The sequence below is a fragment of the Coregonus lavaretus genome (assembly GCF_964263955.1).
Source record: "Coregonus lavaretus genome assembly, chromosome: 6".
Taxonomy (NCBI): domain Eukaryota; kingdom Metazoa; phylum Chordata; class Actinopteri; order Salmoniformes; family Salmonidae; genus Coregonus; species Coregonus lavaretus.
The window spans coordinates 57,841,600-57,867,483 of NC_139993.1; the positions used below are offsets into that span (position 1 = coordinate 57,841,600).

At 44.2% G+C, this 25,884-nt stretch overlaps 1 protein-coding gene across 1 annotated transcript in view; it reads right to left on the minus strand.

Annotated features, from left to right (window-relative positions):
* The window catches only part of LOC311131091 (low-density lipoprotein receptor-related protein 8-like), a gene marked incomplete at both ends in the record, with an annotated part of 260,174 nt that overhangs the window by 53,072 nt on the left and 181,218 nt on the right, over positions 1–25,884 (minus strand). The window contains 3 exons of the mRNA XM_084163905.1: positions 755–877; positions 5,330–5,452; positions 15,787–16,161. Coding sequence (XP_084020031.1) covers positions 755–877; positions 5,330–5,452; positions 15,787–16,161 — 621 coding nt within the window. The remainder of the gene's footprint in view (positions 1–754; positions 878–5,329; positions 5,453–15,786; positions 16,162–25,884) is intronic.

A 25,884-nucleotide genomic window follows, 5' to 3' on the forward strand; every position in this document is an offset into this window, starting at 1 on the left:
AGTTTACATAGCAGATTAAACAAGGCTACAGGTACAGTCATGCCTGATAGGAAGAGAGGGAGGCTGGAGGATGCTGTACAACCACAAGCTGGTCATTTATCTTCCATATTAACGAACAGTACATGTTCACTTACATGGTTTCAGTAGTACAAAAGCCCATGTTATATTTCTACATTGATACAATTCTAACAGAATATATGCATAACATGTACGGCAAAGCAAAGATATAATGTCACAGATGTTAATGTACAGCACACCAAATAGATGTCATGTCACTCTATTTCATCATTACAAAAGATAAGAAAGATGAAAGCAGTGGTTGGTTGCCAGTGCTGGAGCTGATCTGAATGTTGACATACTGTTGACCTATCAGGAACACAAAGGTAGAGGTTCCAGAGCATTCCACTGTGAGGTCCATGACTAAAGAGCTCTAAGTTGCAATTATCTATGGTGGGAAGCTAATCCATATGGTGCCTTATGGGTAGTGTAGTCAGAGCACGTTTCCTAGCCGTGAACACACTCGAGGGAAGAGTTGGTCTTTGATGGGAACGAGAGCGCTGAGAGTTGTACTGATTTACTCTCCATTGATGAAATGAAGCTCTGATTACTAGCACAGTGACCATTTGCATGTCAAGTGGATGTTAATAAGTGTGTGTGTGTGTATGTATGCATGTGTGTACATTTATCAGTGTACAGTGTATGTATGCGTTTGTATGTGTATGCATGCATGCATGTGTGTTTGTGTGTGTCTCACCACACTCCTTCATGGGTTCGTCTGACCAGTCCTTGCAGTCTTTGACGGCATCACACACCTTGCTGCTGTCGATACACTGTCCGTTCTTGCACATAAACTTCCTGGGGCCATCACACTTAGTGGCTGGAAAAGGGTAGAAAAATACACTGATCATTACCTTGCAAAAGCTTACAACAAGTGTTTGATTTCCAATGCATGTCACTACTACTCTGATTCCTCTGGCCAGATAGCATCAAACAAGCTCTCTGGTTCCCAGACACTTCCGTCCAGTATTATTAGCTTGTGGGCAATAAGTAACAATGATACAACTTTGGTAGCTTAGCACCCTGTCTGTCTGTCTGTCTGTCTGTCTGTCTGTCCCTGCAGTAGAGAAGGTGTTAGTGTAATAATAGCATAGGAGAGGTGTAATGTACTGTAATACATCCTGCTGGTACACTGTACTGTAATACATCCCGCTGGTACACTGTACTGTAATACATCCCGCTGGTACACTGTACTGTAATACATCCCGCTGGTACACTGTACTGTAATACATCCCGCTGGTACACTGTACTGTAATACATCCTGCAGGTACACTGTACTGTAATACATCCCGCTGGTACACTGTACTGTAATACATCCCGCTGGTACACTGTACTGTAATACATCCCGCTGGTACACTGTACTGTAATACATCCCGCTGGTACACTGTACTGTAATACATCCCGCTGGTACACTGTACTGTAATACATCCCGCTGGTACACTGTACTGTAATACATCCCGCTGGTACACTGTACTGTAATACATCCCGCTGGTACACTGTACTGTAATACATCCCGCTGGTACACTGTACTGTAATACATCCCGCTGGTACACTGTACTGTAATACATCCCGCTGGTACACTGTACTGTAATACATCCCGCTGGTACACTGTACTGTAATACATCCCGCTGGTACACTGTACTGTAATACATCCCGCTGGTACACTGTACTGTAATACATCCCGCTGGTACACTGTACTGTAATACATCCCGCTGGTACACTGTACTGTAATACATCCCGCTGGTACACTGTACTGTAATACATCCCGCTGGTACACTGTACTGTAATACATCCCGCTGGTACACTGTACTGTAATACATCCCGCTGGTACACTGTACTGTAATACATCCTGCTGGTACACTGTACTGTAATACATCCCGCTGGTACACTGTACTGTAATACATCCTGCTGGTACACTGTACTGTAATACATCCCGCTGGTACACTGTACTGTAATATATCCCGCTGGTACACTGTACTGTAATACATCCCGCTGGTACACTGTACTGTAATACATCCCGCTGGTACACTGTACTGTAATACATCCCGCTGGTACACTGTACTGTAATACATCCTGCAGGTACACTGTACTGTAATACATCCCGCTGGTACACTGTACTGTAATACATCCCGCTGGTACACTGTACTGTAATACATCCCGCTGGTACACTGTACTGTAATACATCCCGCTGGTACACTGTACTGTAATACATCCCGCTGGTACACTGTACTGTAATACATCCCGCTGGTACACTGTACTGTAATACATCCCGCTGGTACACTGTACTGTAATACATCCCGCTGGTACACTGTACTGTAATACATCCCGCTGGTACACTGTACTGTAATACATCCCGCTGGTACACTGTACTGTAATACATCCCGCTGGTACACTGTACTGTAATACATCCCGCTGGTACACTGTACTGTAATACATCCCGCTGGTACACTGTACTGTAATACATCCCGCTGGTACACTGTACTGTAATACATCCCGCTGGTACACTGTACTGTAATACATCCCGCTGGTACACTGTACTGTAATACATCCCGCTGGTACACTTTACTGTAATACATCCCGCTGGTACACTGTACTGTAATACATCCCGCTGGTACACTGTACTGTAATACATCCCGCTGGTACACTGTACTGTAATACATCCCGCTGGTACACTGTACTGTAATACATCCCGCTGGTACACTGTACTGTAATACATCCCGCTGGTACACTGTACTGTAATACATCCCGCTGGTACACAGTACTGTAATACATCCCGCTGGTACACAGTACTGTAATACATCCCGCTGGTACACTGTACTGTAATACATCCCGCTGGTACACTGTACTGTAATACATCCCGCTGGTACACTGTACTGTAATACATCCTGCTGGTACACTGTACTGTAATACATCCTGCTGGTACACTGTACTGTAATACATCCTGCTGGTACACTGTACTGTAATACATCCTGCTGGTACACTGTACTGTAATACATCCTGCTGGTACACTGTACTGTAATACATCCTGCTGGTACACTGTACTGTAATACATCCTGCTGGTACACTGTACTGTAATACATCCTGCTGGTACACTGTACTGTAATACATCCTGCTGGTACACTGTACTGTAATACATCCTGCTGGTACTCCACTCTGTAATGTGATCTCCTGGCTGTTTTCCAGGACTCTACAGTCATGTACCTTCACACACTGCTACTGTCTCTGTGTATCGCATTGATGGCGTTAAAAACACTATACTACTGTCTGTCTGCATGGCTGGAGTTACACCACTATTCTACTGTGTCTGCATGGCTGGAGTTACACCACTATTCTACTGTCTGTCTGCATGGCTGGAGTTACACCACTATTCTACTGTCTGTCTGCATGGCTGGAGTTACACCACTATTCTACTGTCTGTCTGCATGGCTGGAGTTACACCACTATTCTACTGTCTGTCTGCATGGCTGGAGTTACACCACTATTCTACTGTCTGTCTGCATGGCTGGAGTTACACCACTATTCTACTGTCTGTCTGCATGGCTGGAGTTACACCACTATTCTACTGTCTGTCTGCATGGCTGGAGTTACACCACTATTCTACTGTCTGTCTGCATGGCTGGAGTTACACCACTATTCTACTGTCTGTCTGCATGGCTGGAGTTACACCACTATTCTACTGTCTGTCTGCATGGCTGGAGTTACACCACTATTCTACTGTCTGTCTGCATGGCTGGAGTTACACCACTATTCTACTGTCTGTCTGCATGGCTGGAGTTACACCACTATTCTACTGTCTGTCTGCATGGCTGGAGTTACACCACTATTCTACTGTCTGTCTGCATGGCTGGAGTTACACCACTATTCTACTGTCTGTCTGCATGGCTGGAGTTACACCACTATTCTACTGTCTGCCTGCATGGCTGGAGTTACACCACTATTCTACTGTCTGTCTGCATGGCTGGAGTTACACCACTATTCTACTGTCTGCTTGCATGGCTGGAGTTACACCACTATTCTACTGTCTGTCTGCATGGCTGGAGTTACACCACTATTCTACTGTCTGTCTGCATGGCTGGAGTTACACCACTATTCTACTGTCTGTCTGCATGGCTGGAGTTACACCACTATTCTACTGTCTGTCTGCATGGCTGGAGTTACACCACTATTCTACTGTCTGTCTGCATGGCTGGAGTTACACCACTATTCTACTGTCTATCTGCATGGCTGGAGTTACACCACTATTCTACTGTCTGTCTGCATGGCTGGAGTTACACCACTATTCTACTGTCTGTCTGCATGGCTGGAGTTACACCACTATTCTACTGTGTCTGCATGGCTGGAGTTACACCACCATTCTACTGTCTGTCTGCATGGCTGGAGTTACACCACTATTCTACTGTGTCTGCATGGCTGGAGTTACACCACTATTCTACTGTCTGTCTGCATGGCTGGAGTTACACCACTATTCTACTGTCTGTCTGCATGGCTGGAGTTACACCACTATTCTACTGTCTATCTGCATGGCTGGAGTTACACCACTATTCTACTGTGTCTGCATGGCTGGAGTTACACCACTATTCTACTGTCTGTCTGCATGGCTGGAGTTACACCACTATTCTACTGTCTATCTGCATGGCTGGAGTTACACCACTATTCTACTGTGTCTGCATGGCTGGAGTTACACCACTATTCTACTGTGTCTGCATGGCTGGAGTTACACCACTATTCAAGCACACACACACACACCCACATACACACACACCAAACATTGTGTGAAACTGTGTAGCAGTGTGTTATGGATTTCAGGTTGATCACTGACTACATCTTACAACAACGGCTCCTAAATAAATCCCAGTTAGCATTAGTTTGACCTTGAGTTTTCTCCGGCATAGATAGACAAGACAAAGACCGTAGCTCTCAAATAAGAATGTGTTACCATAGACACATGGCAACAAAATCTAGATTTACTTCACCAAAGGTATAAAGAAACAGTTCTGTGTCCCAATATTCTTTTAAATGCCCACAGAGCTGGATAGGAGAATGTAGTAAGGATATGAAGAAAGAAAGCTACAGCAGTAGTGTGTCCCAATGTACCCATAAATGCCTTCCCTTTGTGTGAAAACCCAGTGAGTATAGCAATAAGTGGAAAAAAGATGGGAGGAAACTAAGGAAAATGTATTTTGGATTATTGGAACATATGTCAACTATATGGACATAATGCAATAGCTAGGAGAGGAGATAAAGGGCAGCAGAGAAGGCAGGGTCTACCCACCGTTGATACAGCCGGCCTCATCACTGAAGTCAGGACAGTCGTGCACCCTGTTGCACTGCTTGGTACCATGGACACAGGACCCATCACCACACTGGAACTCATCTGGACGGCAGGTCAGCAGAGCTGTGGAGGAGAGAACACACACAACGAGAGTGAGAGAGAGCGTGAGGGAGTAGAAATCAAGAGACCACAAGAAAGAGAGGGATAGAGGGGGGGGGGGAATGGATACAGACAAAGAGCGCACACACACACACCACAAATATTATGTTAATTCACCAGCGCATCATCCAACTTTCTATCTATCTCTCTAGAGATCCAACCCCAACCTGGTCTCCTGTCATAGAGAAAAGGACCCCTGTGAAAACATGTGTGTGTGTTTTATCTTGGGTTAGGAAACACAGAGGGCATTCCAATTCAACAGAAATCACCCTCTGTTCCCCCCAATAATCCTGATTTTACTTACACAGGAAAATCAAAGTAAGCCATGTGATATATCAGACATAGTGTAATAGAATTACTGTCAACATAAAATATTGTCATAAAGACAGTTTATACCAGTTTTATACCAATTTTCTGTCTAAATAGCTTCTAAAATATATGTAAACAGACCATAAATGTCTCATTTTTTTTGTTTTCTTGTAAAGCTGTGAGTGCTATTATATGATACAATATCAGTACTTGTTGCATTTACAACTTGTGTAAGTCCTATCATCAACTGATTGGTGTGGTGTATGGCTGTGGATTGAGTGCATTGTTTGAATGGAATGCTGGCATATTGGCAGTTAAATTGAAATATTATTGGAATAATTCCTCTAAAACTGGCTGGCTAGCTAGCTAATCAACATACAGTGCAAATAAATTCTTCAAATGCATTATTTTACACAATATCTTATCACAGCACTGGCAAACCATGGTTGACCAACTCCCTGACCAAAATGACTGACCTTTATCCCATCATAAGATGGTTCATGTACATTCTAGTATTCTAATTCCTAATTCTATGGTATTTACTCACTGTCCGCGTAAAACACACACCCAGGACTGGTTCTGTTGTTAGTACTGTGTGTGTATGTATGTGTGTGTGCGTGCGTGCGTGTGAGCGTGTGTGTGATTCTCCATTTCTCATTTCTCATCGCTTCTTTAAAGCCATTAGATGCAGTTTATTATAGTGCACTGCGCTTTACTATGGGCGACAATTTTAGAACTCATAACTGAATTCTCTACCAGAAAGTTGGTTGGCCCTCTTTGATGTCACGTAAGTTGATACATTGCTATGTTTAAATTTATAAAGCCCTTTTACAAAAAGTCCCACTGTACCTAACATCATTACTAAACTTTAGACATATGAGTTACCACACCCAGTCTCAGGGATGGCTAACTATGGAAATTCCTTTGGTCTATACTGAGTTAGGTAAATCAGCTTTTAGTTTTCTTGCACCTTATTTGTGGAACAATCTTCAAAACCTTCTTAAATGTGATGTTGTGGTGCCTCTAAGGCAATTCAGAAAGCTGATTGAGGACCTTATTACAAATGAATGTGTTTGTTTTTTATGACCTTGTTTTTCTTTATTTCTGCTTGCATGTTGTATTTATATTTTGATGTGTGTATTTTCTGTAATATCTGTAATTTAGGGCTCATCTGTAAAAGAGGCCTTGGTCTCAGTATGACTCCCTAATCAAATAAATGTACAAATAAATAAAAATACATAAAACATGTATTATATATATATATACAGTGGGGAAAAAAAGTATTTAGTCAGCCACCAATTGTGCAAGTTCTCCCACTTAAAAAGATGAGAGAGGCCTGTAATCTTCATCATAGGTACACGTCAACTATGACAGACAAATTGAGATTTTTTTTTCAGAAAATCACATTGTAGGATTTTTAATGAATTTATTTGCAAATTATGGAGGAAAATAAGTATTTGGTCACCTACAAACAAGCAAGATTTCTGGCTCTCACAGACCTGTAACTTCTTCTTTAAGAGGCTCATCTGTCCTCCACTCGTTACCTGTATTAATGGCACCTGTTTGAACTTGTTATCAGTATAAAAGACACCTGTCCACAACCTCAAACAGTCACACTCCAAACTCCACTATGGCCAAGACCAAAGAGCTGTCAAAGGACACCAGAAACAAAATTGTAGACCTGCACCAGGCTGGGAAGACTGAATCTGCAATAGGTAAGCAGCTTGGTTTGAAGAAATCAACTGTGGGAGCAATTATTAGGAAATGGAAGACATACAAGACCACTGATAATCTCCCTCGATCTGGGGCTCCACGCAAGATCTCACACCGTGGGGTCAAAATGATCACAAGAACAGTGAGCAAAAGTCCCAGAACCATACGGGGGGACCTAGTGAATGACCTGCAGAGACCTGGGACCAAAGTAACAAAGCCTACCATCAGTAACACTACGCCGTCAGGGACTCAAATCCTGCAGTGGCAGACGTGTCCCCCTGCTTAAACCAGTACATGTCCAGGCCCGTCTGAAGTTTGCTAGAGTGCATTTGGATGATCCAGAAGAGGATTGGAGAATGTCATATGGTCAGATGAAACCAAAATAGAACTTTTTGGTAAAAACTCAACTCGTCGTGTTTGGAGGACAAAGGATGCTGAGTTGCATCCAAAGAACACCATACCTACTGTGAAGCATGGGGGTGGAAACATCATGCTTTGGGGCTGTTTTTCTGCAAAGGGACCAGGACGTCTGATCCGTGTAAAGGAAAGAATGAATGGGGACATGTATCGTGAGATTTTGAGTGAAAACCTCCTTCCATCAGCAAGGGCATTGAAGATGAAACGTGGCTGGGTCTTTCAGCATGACAATGATCCCAAACACACCGCCCGGGCAACGAAGGAGTGGCTTCGTAAGAAGCATTTCAAGGTCCTGGAGTGGCCTAGCCAGTCTCCAGATCTCAACCCCATAGAAAATCTTTGGAGGGAGTTGAAAGTCCGTGTTGCCCAGCGACAGCCCCAAAATATCACTGCTCTAGAGGAGATCTGCATGGAGGAATGGGCCAAAATACCAGCAACAGTGTGTGAAAACCTTGAAGACTTACAGAAAACGTTTGACCTGTGTCATTGCCAACAAAGGGTATATAACAAAGTATTGAGAAACTTTTGTTATTGACCAAATACTTATTTTCCACCATAATTTGCAAATAAATTCATTAAAAATCCTACAATTAGAGTAGACGTGTACCTATGATGAAAATTACAGGCCTCTCTCATCTTTATAAGTGGGAGAACTTGCACAATTGGTGGCTGACTAAATACTTTTTTTCCCCACTGTATATACATACACTACCGTTCAAAAGTTTTAGAACACCTACTCATTCAAGGGTTTTTCTTTATTTTGACAATTTTCTACTTTGTAGAATAATATATATGTATATATATATATATACAGTGAGGGGAAAAAGTATTTGATCCCCTGCTGATTTTGTACGTTTGCCCACTGACAAAGAAATGATCAGTCTATAATTTTAATGGTAGGTTTATTTGAACAGTGAGAGACAGAATAACAACCAAAAAAATCCAGAAAAACACATGTCAAAAATGTTATACATTGATTTGCATTTTAATGAGGGAAATAAGTATTTGACCCCCTCTCAATCAGAAAGATTTCTGGCTCCCAGGTGTCTTTTATACAGGTAACGAGTTGAGATTAGGAGCACACTCTTAATGGGAGTGCTCCTAATCTCAGCTTGTTACCTGTATAAAAGACACCTGTCCACAGAAGCAATCAATCAATCAGATTCCAAACTCTCTACAATGGCCAAGACCAAAGAGCTCTCCAAGGATGTCAGGGACAATACTGTAGACCTACACAAGGCTGGAATGGGCTACAAGACCATCGCCAAGCAGCTTGGTGAGAAGGTGACAACAGTTGGTGCGATTATTCGCAAATGGAAGAAACACAAAAGAACTGTCAATGTCCCTCGGCCTGGGGCTCCATGCAAGTTCTCACCTCGTGGAGTTGCAATGATCATGAGAACGGTGAGGAATCAGCCCAGAACTACACGGGAGGATCTTGTCAATGATCTCAAGGCAGCTGGGACCATAGTCACCAAGAAAACAATTGGTAACACACTACGCCGTGAAGGACTGAAATCCTGCAGCGCCCGCAAGGTCCCCCTGCTCAAGAAAGCACATATACAGGCCCGTCTGAAGTTTGCCAATGAACATCTGAATGATTCAGAGGAGAACTGGGTGAAAGTGTTGTGGTCAGATGAGACCAAAATCGAGCTCTTTGGCATCAACTCAACTCGCCGTGTTTGGAGGAGGAGGAATGCTGCCTATGACCCCAAGAACACCATCCCCACTGTCAAACATGGAGGTGGAAACATTATGCTTTGGGGGTGTTTTTCTGCTAAGGGGACAGGACAACTTCACCGCATCAAAGGGACCATGGACAGGGCCATGTACCGTCAAATCTTGGGTGAGAACCTCCTTCCCTCAGCCAGGGCATTGAAAATGGGTTGTGGATGGGTATTCCAGCATGACAATGACCCAAAACACACGGCCAAGGCAACAAAGGAGTGGCTCAAGAAGAAGCACATTAAGGTCCTGGAGTGGCCTAGCCAGTCTCCAGACCTTAATCCCATAGAAAATCTGTGGAGGGAGCTGAAGGTTCGAGTTGCCAAACGTCAGGCTCGAAACCTTAATGACTTGGAGAAGATCTGCAAAGAGGAGTGGGACAAAATCCCTCCTGAGATGTGTGCAAACCTGGTGGCCAACTACAAGAAACGTCTGACCACTGTGATTGCCAACAAGGGTTTTGCCACCAAGTACTAAGTCATATTTTGCAGAGGGGTCAAATACTTATTTCCCTCATTAAAATGCAAATCAATTTATAATATTTTTGACATGCGTTTTTCTGGATTTTTTTGTTGTTATTCTGTCTCTCACTGTTCAAATAAACCTACCATTAAAATTATAGACTGATCATTTCTTTGTCAGTGGGCAAACGTACAAAATCAGCAGGGGATCAAATACTTTTTTCCCTCACTGTATATATATATATATATATATATATATACATATACAGCGTCATACCCAAGAAGACTTGAGGCTGTAATCGCTGCCAAAGGTGCTTCAACAAAGTACTGAGTAAAGCGTCTGAATACTTAAGTAAATGTGATATTTCAGTTTTTTTAAATAAATTGTAATTTGCTAAAATTTCAGATAATCTATTTTTTTGCTTTGTCATTATGGGGTATTGTACGTAGATTGATGAGGGGGGGGGAAAAAAACAATTTAATCAATTTTAGAATAAGGCTGTAACGTAACAAAATGTGGAAAAAGTCAAGGTGTCTGAATACTTTTCAAATGCACTGTATATAATTTAGGAGGAACTTCAGATCTTCTGCTTCCCAGTCCGCCTGGCCTTGCTGCTATTCCAGTTTCAACTGTTCTGCCTGCGGTTACGAAACCCCTACCTGTCCCAGACCTGCTGTTTTCAACTCTTAATGATCGGCTATGAAAAGCCAACTGAGAGACCTGAGCCCTAGGACCATACGTCGGGACTACCGGCCGTGGTGACTCCTTGCTGTCCCCAGTCCGCCTGGCCTTGCTGCTATTCCAGTTTCAACTGTTCTGCCTGCGGTTATGGAACCCCTACCTGTCCCAGACCTGCTGTTTTCAACTCTTAATGATCGGCTATGAAAAGCCAACTGAGATTTATTCCTGATTATTATTTGACCATGCTTGTCACTTATGAACATTTTTGAACATCTTGGCATGGTTCTGTTATAATCTCCACCCGGCACAGCCAGAAGAGGACTGGCCACCCCTCATAGCCTGGTTCCTCTCTAGGTTTCTTCCTAGGTTTTGGCCTTTCTAGGGAGTTTTTCCTAGCCACCGTGCTTCTACACCTGCATTACTAGCTGTTTGGGGTTTTAGGCTGGGTTTCTGTACAGCACTTCGAGATATTAGCTGATGTAAGAAGGGCTATATAAAATAAAATTGATTGATTGATTGAATGTGCTTTGAGAGGAAGACGATGAGGGAATCAGCTAAATACATTTGAGGTACACCTATAGAATCATGTGCCTAGTTCAGGGGAATGTCCTGTATCTCTATTTCATGTTGGGTTGTAACAAAACAAATGCACAGAACACTGCATTAGGGTCCTGCTCATCAGAAGACACAAAGAAACAAAGATACAATAACTTACTAAAATGTCTGTGCTGTGGGTGGTTTGTTTGCACTTCATCTAATATATAGACTTAAAGGTTATGTTAATGTTTATTTGGGTTACTTTTCCTAACAGTCTCTGGACTCATAGCCACATGTTTTGTCTCTAAACCCAGCATGATGACCTCTCCTGTGGGCCTCCGTGGACTGGGTTTTATTTCAGAGCACACAATAAAAGTTGTTCATTAATTATTTAATTTTTTTAAGTAATGATCATGTCATCACATACCACTACACATGACACCACAGCACTGGTATGACTTGTACATCGGTTTAACATTAGTATGGTCTCTACAGTTAACATAAAGTACCCACAATAAGGGAGGATATTATATTTTAATCATAATATTGTTTTTGATCATAATGGTAGGTAGGTTTAATCATATTTTAACATCCAAACCCTCTAATAAGTCTGAAACCCCTGCATGAATCTACTCTGACTTCCTCCCTGTCTTTGTGATCAGTGTTTGTCATTACTGAGTGGTCTCTGGGGTTGAGAATAGTGTGTTACTCAGGGAGAGAGGGCATGGTAGTGGGGACCCTCGCTCCCTCTCAAGGGCTCTCCACTGTTCCAATCATCACACTGTTGCATGGCAACCAACCCCACTGATTGCCGTGGTGATTCCAGCGTGGAGCTTCTTATTAACGGGCGCCAAAACAGATGTCTCAGGGGGGCTTTGATAGCATACTGTATCATTCATACAGACACGCAGGCACACACATACAGACAAAGAGGCTACAATACACACCAATGCCTGTACACAAACAAATCCATCCACATATATTAATTGTACATAGATATGTATAGTGATTTTAAGCTGTTAAGTCATTCTAAGCTTACTACAACCCTACACACACAGAAAACTCCACTTCCTGTCCATATAGACTATATACATATACAGTGCATTCGGAAAGTTTTCAGACCCCTTCACTTTTTCCACATTTTGTTACGTTACAGCCTTATTCTAAAAATGTACTTAATTATTTTTCAATCTACACACAATACCTCATAATGACAAAGTGAAAACAGGTTTGTAGAAATACCTCATTTACATAACTATTCAGACCCTTTGCTATGAGTCTTGAAATTGAGCTCAGGTGCATTATTTTTCCATTGATCATCTGTGATCATGTTTCTACAACTTGATTGGAGTTCACCTGTGGTAAATTAAATTGATTGGAAATTATTTGGAAAGGCATACCTGTCTATATAAGGTCCAACAGTTGACAGTGCATGTCAGAGCAAAAACCAAGCCATGAGGTCGAAGGAATTGTCCATAGAGCTCCGAGACAGGATTGTGTCGAGTCACAGATCTGGGGAAGGGTACCAAAAAAACTCTGCAGCATTGAATGTCCCCAAGTACACAGTGGCCTTCATCATTCTTAAATGGAAGAAGTTTGGAACCACCCAGACTCTTCCTAGAGCTGGCTGCCTGGCCAAACTGAGCAATCGTGGGAGAAGGGACTTCTTGGTCAGGGAGGTGACCAAGAACCCAATGGTCACTCTGACAGAGCTCCAAAGTTCCTCTGTGGAGATGGGAGAACCTTCCAGAAGGACAACCATCTCTGCAGCATTCCACCAATCAGGCCTTTATGGTAGAGTGGCCAGACGGAAGCCACTCCTCAGTAAAAGGCACATGACAGCAAGCTTGGAGTTTGCCAAAAGGCACCTAAAGGACTCAGACCATGAAAAACTATATTCTCTGGTCTGATGAATCCAAGACTGAACTCTTTGGCCTGAATGCCAAGCAAACCTGGCACCATCCCTACGGTGAAGCATGGTGGTGGCAGCATCATGCTGTGGGGATGTCTTTCAGTGGCAGGGAGACTAGTCAGGATCGAGGGAAAGATGAACGGAGCAAAGTACAGAGAGATCTTTTGAACCTGCTCCAGAGTGCTCAGGACCTCTGATTGGGGCGATGGTTCACCTTCCAACAGGACAACGACCCTAGGCACACAGCCAAGACAACGCAGGAGTGGGTTCGGGACAAGTCTCTGAATGTCCTTGAGTGGCCCAGCCAGAGTCCAGACTTGAACCTGATCGAACATCTCTGGAGAGACCTGAAAATAGCTGTGCAGCGATGCTCCCCATCTAACCTGACAGAGCTTGAGAGGATCTGCAGAGAAGAATGGGAGAAACTCACCAAATACAGGTGTGCCAAGCTTGTAGCGTCATACCCAAGAAGACTTGAGGCTGTAATCGGTGCCAAAGGTGGTTCAACAAAGTACAGAGTAAAGGGTCTGAATACCTATGTAAATTATATATTAACGTTTTTTTTGTAATATATTTGCAAAAAATTATAAAATAATTTTTTTGCTTCGTCATTAAGGGGTATTGTGTGTACAGTCGTGGTCAACAGTTTTGAGAATGACACAAGTATTGGTCTTCACAAAGTTTGCTGCTTCAGTGTTTTTAGATATTTTTGTCAGATGTTACTATGGTATACTGAAGTATAATTACAAGCTTTCCATAAGTGTCAAAGGCTTTTATTTACAATTACATTCAGTTTATGCAAATAGTCAATATTTGCAGTGTTGACCCTTCTTTTTCAAGACCTCTGCAATCCGCCCTGGCATGCTGTCAATTAACTTCTGGGCCACATCCTGACTGATGGCAGCCCATTCTTGCATAATCAATGCTTGGAGTTTGTTAGAATGTGTGGGTTTTTGTTTGTCCACCCGCCTCTTGAGGATTGACCACAAGTTCTCAATGGGATTAAGGTCTGGGGAGTTTCCTGGCCATGGACCCAAAATGTTGATGTTTTGTTCCCAGAGCCACTTAGTTATCACTTTTGCCTTATGGCAAGGTGCTCCATCATGCTGGAAAAGGCATTGTTCATCACCAAACTGTTCTTGGATTGTTGGGAGAAGTTGCTCTCGGAGGATTTGTTGGTACCATTCTTTATTCATGGCTGTGTTCTTAGGCAAAATTGTGATTGAGCCCACTCCCTTAGCTGAGAAGCAACCCCACACATGAATGGTCTCAGGATGCTTTACTGTTGGCATGACACAGGACTGATGGTAGCACTCAACTTGTCTTCTCTGGACAAGCTTTTTTCCAGATGCCCCAAACAATCAGAAAGGGGATTCATCAGAGAAAATGACTTTACCCCAGTCCTCAGCAGTCCAATCCCTGTACCTTTTGCAGAATATCAGTCTGTCCCTGATGTTTTTCCTGGAGAGAAGTGGCTTCTTTGCTGCCCTTCTTGACATCAGGCCATATTCCAAAAGTCTTTGCCTCACTGTGCGTGCAGATGCACTCACACCTGCCTGCTGCCATTCCTGAGCAAGCTCTGCACAGGTGGTGCCCCGATCCCGCAGCTGAATCAACTTTAGGAGACGGTCCTGGCGCTTGCTGGACTTTCTTGGGTGCCCTGACGCCTTCTTCACAACAATTGAACCTCTCTCCTTGAAGTTCTTGATGATCCGATAAATGGTTGATTTAGGTGGTGCAATCTTACTGGCAGCAATATCCTTGCCTATGAAGCCCTTTTTGTGCAAAGCAATGATGACGGCACGTGTTTCCTTGCAGGTAACCATGGTTAACAGAGGAAGAACAATGATTTCAAGCACCACCCTCCTTTAAAAGCTTCCAGTCTGTTATTCTAACTCAATCAGGGGCCTCCTGTAGCTCAGTTGGTAGAGCATGGCGCTTGCAACGCCAGGGTTGTGGGTTCGATTCCCACGGGGGGCCAGTATGAAAATGTATGCACTCACTAACTGTAAGTCGCTCTGGATAAGAGCATCTGCTAAATGACTAAAATGTAAATGTAAAATGTAATCAGCATGACAGAGTGATCTCCAGCCTTGTCCTCGTCAACACTCTCACCTGTGTTAACGAGAGAATCACTGACATGATGCGAGCTGGTCCTTTTGTGGCAGGGCTGAAATGCAGTGGAAATGTATTTTGGGGATTAAGTTCATTTTCATGGCAAAGAGGGACTTTGCAATTAATTGCAATTCATCTGATCACTCTTCATAACATTCTGGAGTATATGCAAATTGCCATCATAAAAACTGAGGCAGCAGACTTTGTGAAGATTAATATTTGTGTCATTTTCAAAACTTTTGACCACAGCCATAGATTGATGAGGGGAAAAAAAACAATTTAATCCATTTTAGAATAAGGCTGTAATGTAAAAATAATGTGGAAAAAGTCAAGGGGTCTGAATTCTTTCCGAATGCACTGTATATGTACGGCCACATCCTGTGTGCATCCTCAGGTGACCCAAGCCCAGATACAGTAGATGACTTACCGCAGTCAGCCTCGTCAGATTTGTCCTTGCAGTCTGCGTCGCCGTCACACTTCCAGTTGAGGTGGACACACTCTCCACTTCCACACTGGAACTCCCCCGCCGGGCAACGGGGCTTCTGGGGCTCTGTCCGGCGACTACAGCACTCCATAGACTCATCAGACTTATCCCCGCAGTCTGGGTCCCCATCGCAGCTCCACAGGGCTGGGATGCACTCTGAGTCGTTACAGCGGAACTCGTGGGGGCCACAGGTGGAAATGGAACACTTCTCCTCATCACTCCCATCCCCGCAGTCGTCATCGCCGTCGCACACAAAGATGGGAGCCACACACTTCCTGTTATGGCACTGGAACTCCTTGGCGGGGCAGGCCTTGGCGTCTGTAGAGGGAAGCAAGAGACACGGAGAGAGAGAGAGAGAGAGAGAGAGAGAGAAAGAAAGAGAGAGGGATGAGTTAGAGGTCTAAACATGGGAGAGTGATGAAGGGAAACCATGAGCTGTCATGTAAGAGTCATGTAAGAGAGTTTAGACAAAACAGAACAGTAAGAAAGAGGAACTTCTTCTAACAGACTGCGTAACAGAATGACAGTGGGCGCTAAAAAGGGTATGAGATTAGAGATGAGAAACACAATCACACTCCAGGCCCTGCTCTGAACTACACATCCAGCCATGGAGCCTCCAGGGCCCAGAGCCACAGGCGCCTGGGCCTGCTCTGAACTACACATCCAGCCATGGAGCCTCCAGGGCCCAGAGCCACAGGCGCCTGGGCCTGCTCTGAACTACACATCCAGCCATGGAGCCTCCAGGGCCAAGAGCCACAGCCATGCTAAAAACACTTGGCTTCTGTACTGTATGTGTCTGAGACTGAGAGAGATGCTCTGAGACAGGCTCTGACAGGCTCCTCTATAACCTCTCTGTGTCTCCCTCTAACCTCATTGATTTCCTGGCTGCCCAAATAGCCCCAGGCCTGGCCCTGGCTCTGTGTAGTGGCAGCACAGGCTAAATGACTGTTAGTATGCAGTGATAAGCGGCTGGCCCTGCCTTAATAGGGTCAGCTGAACCAAAGGGATAACTGTGGAGGTATTGAGTTGTATGGCCTTTTTATGTAGAGGATTGCTATAACACTGTGCGGACATAGTGCAGAGAGAGAATTCACAGGCTCATTTAAACACACAAAGACACAGACAAGCTCACACACACTCACTCATAGACACACACACACACACACACACACACTCACTCACAAACACACACACTCACTCACAAACACACTCACTCACTCACTCACAGACACACTCACTCATACACACACACACACACTCACTCATAGACACACACACACACATACTGGCATAATGCCGAACTACTCACACAGACAGTAATATTAGGACATGCACGTACAGAAAGCAGGTACCCAAATACTGCTACAACAGATACACACAAACCTCAACTGACATCCTTCCTCTCATACTTAAGTCATACTGCAGTTCATATAAACACACTCCTGCCAACTGGCTAGTGTTCACAGCAGATGATAAATGCCACTTTAGCCTTTTCACCTATCCAGGCTCTGTGGAGTGTGGAGTGTAACACCCACAGTGACATACTCCAGCCATTCCCAACAGTGACATTATCACATTTCCACATTGGACTGACTCCCTATGATTTATGTGTTGTGGGGAAAGGGCACACTTGTCTTTCAGTAGCATTTCACTTCTGTGTGTGTGTGTGTGTGTGTGTGTGTGTGTGTGTGTGTGTGTGTGTGTGTGTGTGTGTGTGTGTGTGTGTGTGTGTGGCCCACCACTTCAGTGTCTCTCACCACACATAACACACTGCGCCACTGGGGCTAATTATAATAATAGCCAATTGGATTTTCTGCTAATTTTGCGGAAGCATACTAATCATCTCCACTCCTATCAGAGTAATTTAATTAAGTCAACAAATAAACAAGAGGCAATTATATGATCAGGTGTTTCCCAGGTCAACCCCCAATCCCCCCTCTCTGTCTGTATGTTAATTGACTGACAGTTGAGCAAGGACACATTTTAATTCAGGTCAATAGACTTTGTTGCCAATCAACAGTGGTTGAATGTTGGAATTTACAGATAAATTAATGAAAAAGCAAACACTGTTGATGCTATTTGTCGTCTAAGAAGAATGATATGAACACCTCTCTTTTACCGAGTATCATATTATACTGTATGCTGGCTTCAGAATAGCATTTGGCTCTCTGATATATTTCTCATAGATAAATCCTCCATCAAGCAACTTAACCCCTAGAGTCAATGTCCGCGCCCCTGTGGAAATTGAATTAGCATAATACAAAAATCCCCAGAAATTCCCATGTCTGTTTAAGCGAGACATACAGTATCTGTTTTTCTGCACGGGCTGCGTCTCAATCCACCGCATCCGTCAATGTTGGTCTTCCGCATCTGCGGTGAAAGGTGGCAGAGCTACAGCTGTGTTTGTCAGACCATGAGACATCCCAAAAACGTCAAAACCTACAAAACTATTATGACCCCTCTATGCCAAGACGAGACTCTCACCAACACTAGCGTCACAGGGCTCGTCTGAAGTCGGTACCCAACATCTTCAGCCAGACACCTGGTCTACAGCCTTCTAGTCTGGCTCTAATGGACCATAGAGCAAACAAACAACATGGGCTAGAATACCAATCTATATCTACATATGAGTTATCAATACAACTAATCAATGATGATAGAATGGTCTACTGGTGCTGTGCTGACATCCAGGGCTGATCATATCCTGATGAATAATTCTATTTAGGGAAAACAATTTGTCAACAGCAGCCTCTGGATAGCAGTAACGATGAGCTGTAGTCCTCCACTCCCCATCCCACATCTCCTGGCCTGGGTATCGTCTTGAGCCATTGTTTTGCAACAGCGAGCTAATGTAGCGTTCACCGTTGCTATGAGGCACCATTATACTTAAATCATTAAAGCAGTGTGGATCAGAGAGATGTGTTCCCTGAGGGAACCCCCCTGACTGCCCCCCAAATGGCACCCTATTCCCTATATAGTGCACTACTTCGGTCAAAAGTAGTGCATGATATATTGAAATAGGGTGCAATTTGGGATGAAAAGTTGTATCTGAAACAAGACACATCTATGATGTACAGCTCTCCTCATAGGAGATGTTAGCCAGTTCACTTAGTAGGCTAAAGACTCTGGAGCTTTGGGTTGGGGAAGGAGGAGGAGGAGGAGGAGGAGGAAGAGGAGGAGGAGGAGGAGAAAGAGGAGGAGGAGGAAGAGGAGGAGGAGGAGGAGGGGGAGGGATTCAGTAGTTACAACCATACACGTGAACTACAGACAGGAGGGCCAGATGGGCCTGTTTATGTGAGAGAATGTGGATGGGGATGTGTGTGTGTATAGACAGGCCGCCAGTCAGCCCCTCTCTAGGGTCTCATGCTGTTTATCAGTACTTTGACTAAATTAGGGCTTTGAGGTTGGGGTTCACAGGCTATCAGACTGACAGGTAGAGGCAGATAGACAGGCCACGTGAGTACTCAGTAGTGCTAAGCGATTAACCAAAATGTTGACATACGTTCGTTCAATCATTTGAATTACATTTAGGTCAGTTTTTTTCTGTGAGATCAATGCTCACATCAATTGCACAGTTTCTCTAGAGATATATCAGATCAAGCCCAAACTGTGCGATGCAGTAGAGAGCTGTAGTTTCCAACAGGCTAATATTCTGAGTGGTGTAGAGCAGAAAACGTGGTAATTAACTACAATGACCATAATCCATTTGAGGCCTACCTGTCCGGTCTGTGTGGGGCAGACACGGAGAGGGAGATAAGAAAGAAGAACGCGTGATCGAGAGGGATAGAGAGCAGTTGCTTCACGAGGTACACTACATGGCCAGAAGTATGTGGACACCCCTTCAAATTAGTGGATTCAGGTATTTCAGCCACACCTGTTGCTGATAGGTGTATAAAATCAAGCACACAGCCATGCAGTCTCCATAGACAAATATTAGCAGAAGAATGGCCCGTACTGAAGAGCTCAGTGACTTTCAACGTGACACCGTCATAGGATGCCACCTTTCCAACAAGTCAGTTCGTCAAATTTCTGCCCTGCTAGAGCTGCCCCGGTCAACTGTAAGTACTGTTATTGTGAAGTGGAAACGTCTAGGAGCAACAACGGCTCAGCCGCGAAGTGGTAGGCCACACAAGCTCACAGAACGAGACCACCGAGTGCTGAAGCGTAAAGTGTGTAAAAATCGTCTGTCCTCGGCTGCAATACTCACTACCAAGTTCCAAACTGCCTCTGGAAGCAACGTCAGCACAATAACTACTCGTCAGGAGCTTCATGAAATGGGTTTCCATGGCCGAGCAGCCACACACAAGCCTATGATCACCATGCACAATGCAAGCGTCAGCTGGAGTGGTGTAAAGCTCGCCGCCATTGGACTCTGGAGCAGTGGAAACGCGTTTTCTGGCGTGATGAATCACGCTTCACCATCTGGCAGTCCGACAGACAAATCTGGGTTTGGTGGATGCCAGGAAAATGCTACCTGCCCCAATGCATAGTGCCAACTGTAAAGTTTGGTGGAGGAGGAATAATGGTCTGGAGCTGTTTTTCATGGTTTGGGCTAGGCCCCTTAGTTACAGTGAAGGGAAATCTTAACACTACAGCATACAATGACATTCTAGACGATTATGTGCTTCCAACTTTGTGGCAACAGTTTGGGGAAGGCCCTTTCCTGTTTCAGCATGACAATGCCCCCATGCACAAAGCGAGGTCCATACAGAAATGGTTTGTCGAGATCGGTGTGGAAGAACTTGACTGGCCTGCACAGAGCCCTGACCTCAACCCCAACTAACACCTTTGGTGATGAATTGGAACTCCGACTGCGAGCCAGGCCTAGTCGCCCATCAGCACCAGACCTCACTAATGTCCCCGCAGCAATGTTCCAACATCTAGTGGAAAGCCTTCCCAGAAGAGTGGAGGCTGTTATAGCAGCAAAGGGGGGACCAAATCCATATTAATGCCCATGATTTTGGAATGAGATGTTTGACGAGCAGCTGTCCACATACTTTTGGCCATGTGGTGTTTCTCTACCTGAAAAGACATAATCTAAGTGATTGATCGTTGGTATTCAGCAGTCATAGAAGTATGCCTTATTTACTTTGAAGAACTACTAAAATAGTGATTTTGTCAGACAGCATAAGCAGCAGCTCTATAGAGATGAGATGATGACTTGGAATTAAATAATAAAGTCATTAAATAAAACAAATGTAATATTCAGAACAACTGAAATATTGTATTAAAGTAAAGTAATGTGAATAAATGATGGTTGATAAGTGATAAGCAGTCATGGGCAGTCACTTCCATCATGTTTTATTCTGTGTTACAGCATTCAACCCACATAATGCATAGCGCATTTAATGTTTAAAAAAAATCAATCATATCATGGACAAGAGTGAGGAGAGCGGGACAGGTAGTGATAAGACATTATATGATGACACGACATGACATAATAGGGGGTGTGACAATTTAGCCACCCTGCGCTGTGCGGTAATTGGGAAAAGATTCACCTCTGATGGGCTACGCTCCGAACTGGATGTCTTTTAAGATGAATTCCAAACGGGTGGTGGTCTTTTCAAAGACATTTTAAATTGGTGGTAGTCTTTCAAAAGAATTTCAAATTGGTGGTTTTGAAATTATTTCCCCATGCTATTAATGGTATAAAACTGCAGTAAAAGCCCAGAGAGACAGCATTTATGTCTGATGGTTTAAAGGGCAGCCTAGTCTTAGGGTGTCTCAGTGTAGTCTGTCTGTCTGTCTGTCTGTCTGGGGAGGGAGCCTGGAGGAGCCACGGTAAATGGCACCACAGATGAAAAGGAAATAGCAGAATATCACCAGGAGACAAAGAGAAATCTTTAGATAAGATCAGTGTCATCCACCAGCGATACCTCTACTCTTTCACAGCTAGGCATGATGGGTAGGTAACAGATATCAGCCATGGGAATGTAAAGGAGAATACCCCATGAATGGCTCAATCACCAGACATCACTAGAGGAGTCAGATGGTGGTTAGGTCTGGATTTAAATATTAATCAAATTATGCCAGTCAGTCTTCACGTAGCTTCCCCTGGTGGGATTATGTCAACCTTTCTAGAATGAAGAAGAGATGGACATTGGATGCCAGAAAGGGTATGGTGTTGTTGAGGCTGATGTTGGAGTTCTGTATGGTAATTGATTAATTAATTAATACATTTCACAGAGACTCAAGGCGGTTAGAACGCAAACTGTCAGACAGAACAAGATCCCGAACGCATCTCTGGTCCCTTGTCGTTCAGTGTGGGCAGGGGGTAATTCCCGCTCTGCGTGCGTTGCTGGAAATTAATTGTGTTTCTTTCGAAAACTGGCGAACAGTAAATAAATCTATGAATAAATTAGCAATGGCCCAGCTCAGATAAAGATGCAGATCAGGCTTAAATCACATGATTAGATCTGTACAATATAGAAAGGCAGGCCCCAACGTTCTACACAGCCAGTGGGTGGTAATTACATAATTATCATTTTTACATGGCTTTATCAGCACCAGCGACTTTCTTCCTGTCTATCCTAATAATAATCAGATGAATAAATCTCAACTGCATCGCTCTCCCATTCTTACTCCTTTAATTATTTCCCTCTCTCTCTGTCTTTTTCTCTCACTTTCTCTACCCCCTCCCATCATTCTCCCTCCCTCCCTCCCTCCCTCCCTCCCTCCCTCCCTCCCTCCCTCCCTCCCTCCCTCCCTCCCTCCCTCTGTTGTTTTCCTCAGGCCCTGTGAGGAAGCTGTCAATGTTTTAGGTTTGGGTCGAACCACCTCCCAGCTGCAGTTCCATCTCCTGTGTGATATGGCGTGGGTGTGAGGGGGAGAGAGGTGCTTAGAGAAGAACAGCAAATGACCCAATGTTTTCAGAAGCTATTGGGAAATGGCTAGAGTCTGAAACAACCGCACCGCCTCTGGGAAAGGAGCGACTGTGTGTGTGTTCCGTGCCCACATCCCATTACACCTACACAGTCACAGGCCCAGTGTGAAAAGATTATAAATGAAGGGCTTTTTAATGGAGACTGGATGCTGCGCCAAGTCGAGCGTTCGGGATACAAACACACACACACACACACACACACACACACACACACACACACAGCTCTTCCTCTGTAATTTATAAAGGTGGCTGGACTCTTCCAAACTCTCTTGATCCGTTATCAAATAATGGGATGGAAGCTGTATTTATTTTTTTGCGCAGGCTGGACAGGCGAGAATATCAAGGCGTGTGTATGTTTATTCCAAAGTATTCCAACGCATAATAGAGAGATATACAGTGGGGAGAACAAGTATTTGATACACTGCCGATTTTGCTGGTTTTCCTACTTACAAAGCATGTAGAGGTCTGTAATATTTATCATAGGTACACTTCAACTGTGAGAGACAGAATCTAAAACAAAAATCCAGAAAATCACATTGTATGATTTTTAAGTAATTAATTTGCATTTTATTGCATTGCAAGTATTTGATCACCTACCAACCAGTAAGAATTCCGGCTCTCACAGACCTGTTAGTTTTTCTTTAAGAAGCCCTCCTGTTCTCCACTCATTACCTGTATTAACTGCACCTGTTTGAACTCGTTACCTGTATAAAAGACACCTGTCCACACACTCAATCAAACAGACTCCAACCTCTCCACAATGGCCAAGACCAGAGAGCTGTGTAAGGACATCAGGGATAAAATTGTAGACCTGCACAAGGCTGGGATGGGCTACAGAACAATAGGCAAGCAGCTTGGTGAGAAGGCAACAAATGTTGGCGCAATTATTAGAAAATGGAAGAAGTTCAAGATGACGGTCAATCACCCTCGGTCTGGGGCTCCATGCAAGATCTCACCTCGTGGGGCATCAATGATCATGAGGAAGGTGAGGGATCAGCCCAGAACTACTGAGCAGGACCTGGTCAATGACCTGAAGAGAGCTGGGACCACAGTCTCAAAGAAAACCATTAGTAACACACTACGCCGTCATGGATTAAAATCCTGCAGCGCACGCAAGGTCCCCCTGCTCAAGCCAGCGCATGTCCAGGCCCGTCTGAAGTTTGCCAATGACCATCTGGATGATCCAGAGGAGGAATGGGAGAAGGTCATGTGGTCTGATGAGACAAAAATATAGCTTTTTGGTCTAAACTCCACTCGCTGTATTTGGAGGAAGAAGAAGGATGAGTACAACCCAAAGAACACCATCCCAACCGTGAAGCATGGAGGTAGAAACATCATTCTTTGGGGATGCTTTTCTGCAAAGGGGACAGGACGACTGCATCGTATTGAGGGGAGGATGGATGGGGCCATGTATCGCGAGATCTTGGCCAACAACCTCCTTCCCTCAGTAAGAGCATTGAAGATGGGTCGTGGTTGGGTCTTCCAGCATGACAACGACCCGAAACACACAGCCAGGGCAACTAAGGAGTGGCTCCGTAAGAAGCATCTCAAGGTCCTGGAGTGGCCTAGCCAGTCTCCAGACCTGAACCCAATAGAAAATCTTTGGAGGGAGATGAAAGTCCGTATTGCCCAGCGACAGCCCCGAAACCTGAAGGATCTGGAGAAGGTCTGTATGGAGGAGTGGGCCAAAATCCCTGCTGCAGTGTGTGCAAACCTGGTCAAGACCTACAGGAAACGTATGATCTCTGTAATTGCAAACAAAGGTTTCTGTACCAAATATTAAGTTCTGCTTTTCTGATGTATCAAATACTTATGTCATGCAATAAAATGCAAATTAATTACTTAAAAATCATATATTGTGATTTTCTGGATTTTTGTTTTAGATTCCGTCTCTCACAGTTGAAGTGTACCTATGATAAAAATTACAGACCTCTACATGCTTTGTAAGTAGGAAAACCTGCAATATCGGCAGTGTATCAAATACTTGTTCTCCCCATGTATGTGTTCGTATACAAATGTAAGCAAGGTTTGAAATGATTAGTATCAAATATTATATCTGTTTGGGATTCTTGCGCTCAATTTGCAGTCTACAAATTATTAGAAATTATGTTCTGGCCCCCTGACCATCCACTCAAGAAAAAAATCGGCCCACGGCTGAATCTAGTTGATGATCCCTGTCATATGAGAACTCTTTGAAGAACTAGTTTTCGTTCCAGGTAAAAACCCTTTTAGTTCCAGGTAGAACCCTTTTAGTTCCAGGTAGAACTCTTTTCGGTTCCATGCAGAACCCTTTCCATAGAGGGTTCATTCAACATAGAACCCAAAAGGGTTCTACCTGAAACCAAAAAGGGTTCTCCTACGGGGACAGCTGAAGAACCCTTTTGGAACCCTTTTTTCTAAGAGTGTACTGTACACTCCTGCTGTGACAGACAGCTCATTGATTGAACAAGCTCCACCTTGCTCCACGCCACAGCGGAGGGGATTCCAGAGATAGCAAGGTGTTACACACTCAGGTTAACCTGGGACGTACAGGGAAAGGGGCTACCTAGTCAGTTGCACAACTGAATGCATTCAACCGAAATGTCTCTTCCGCATTTAACCCAACCCCTCTGAATCAGAGAGGTGCGGAGGGAGCAGTGGTTGTTGGGGATTAACTGCCTTGCTCAAGGGCAGAACGGCAGATTTCTCTACCTTGCCGGCTTTGGGATACGAACCAGCGACTTTTCGGTTACTGGCCCAATGCTCTTAACCGCCCAGTATGACCTCTACTTGACCCTGAGCACAGCTCTCCCTGTCTCGTGCATGGCTAGTTGGTACAGTAGTGTACTGTACTGTACAGAATGGCAATATTAGGCAGTTAGCTGCACTACAGCTAACTACCTCAGGACCACACTGCCTGCTGCACTACAGCTAACTACCTCAGGACCACACTGCCTGCTGCACTACAGCTAACTACCTCAGGACCACACTGCCTGCTGCACTACAGCTAACTACCTCAGGACCACACTGCCTGCTGCACTACAGCTAACTACCTCAGGACCACACTGCCTGCTGCACTACAGCTAACTACCTCAGGACCACACTGCCTGCTGTACTACAGCTAACTACCTCAGGACCACACTGCCTGCTGCACTACAGCTAACTACCTCAGGACCACA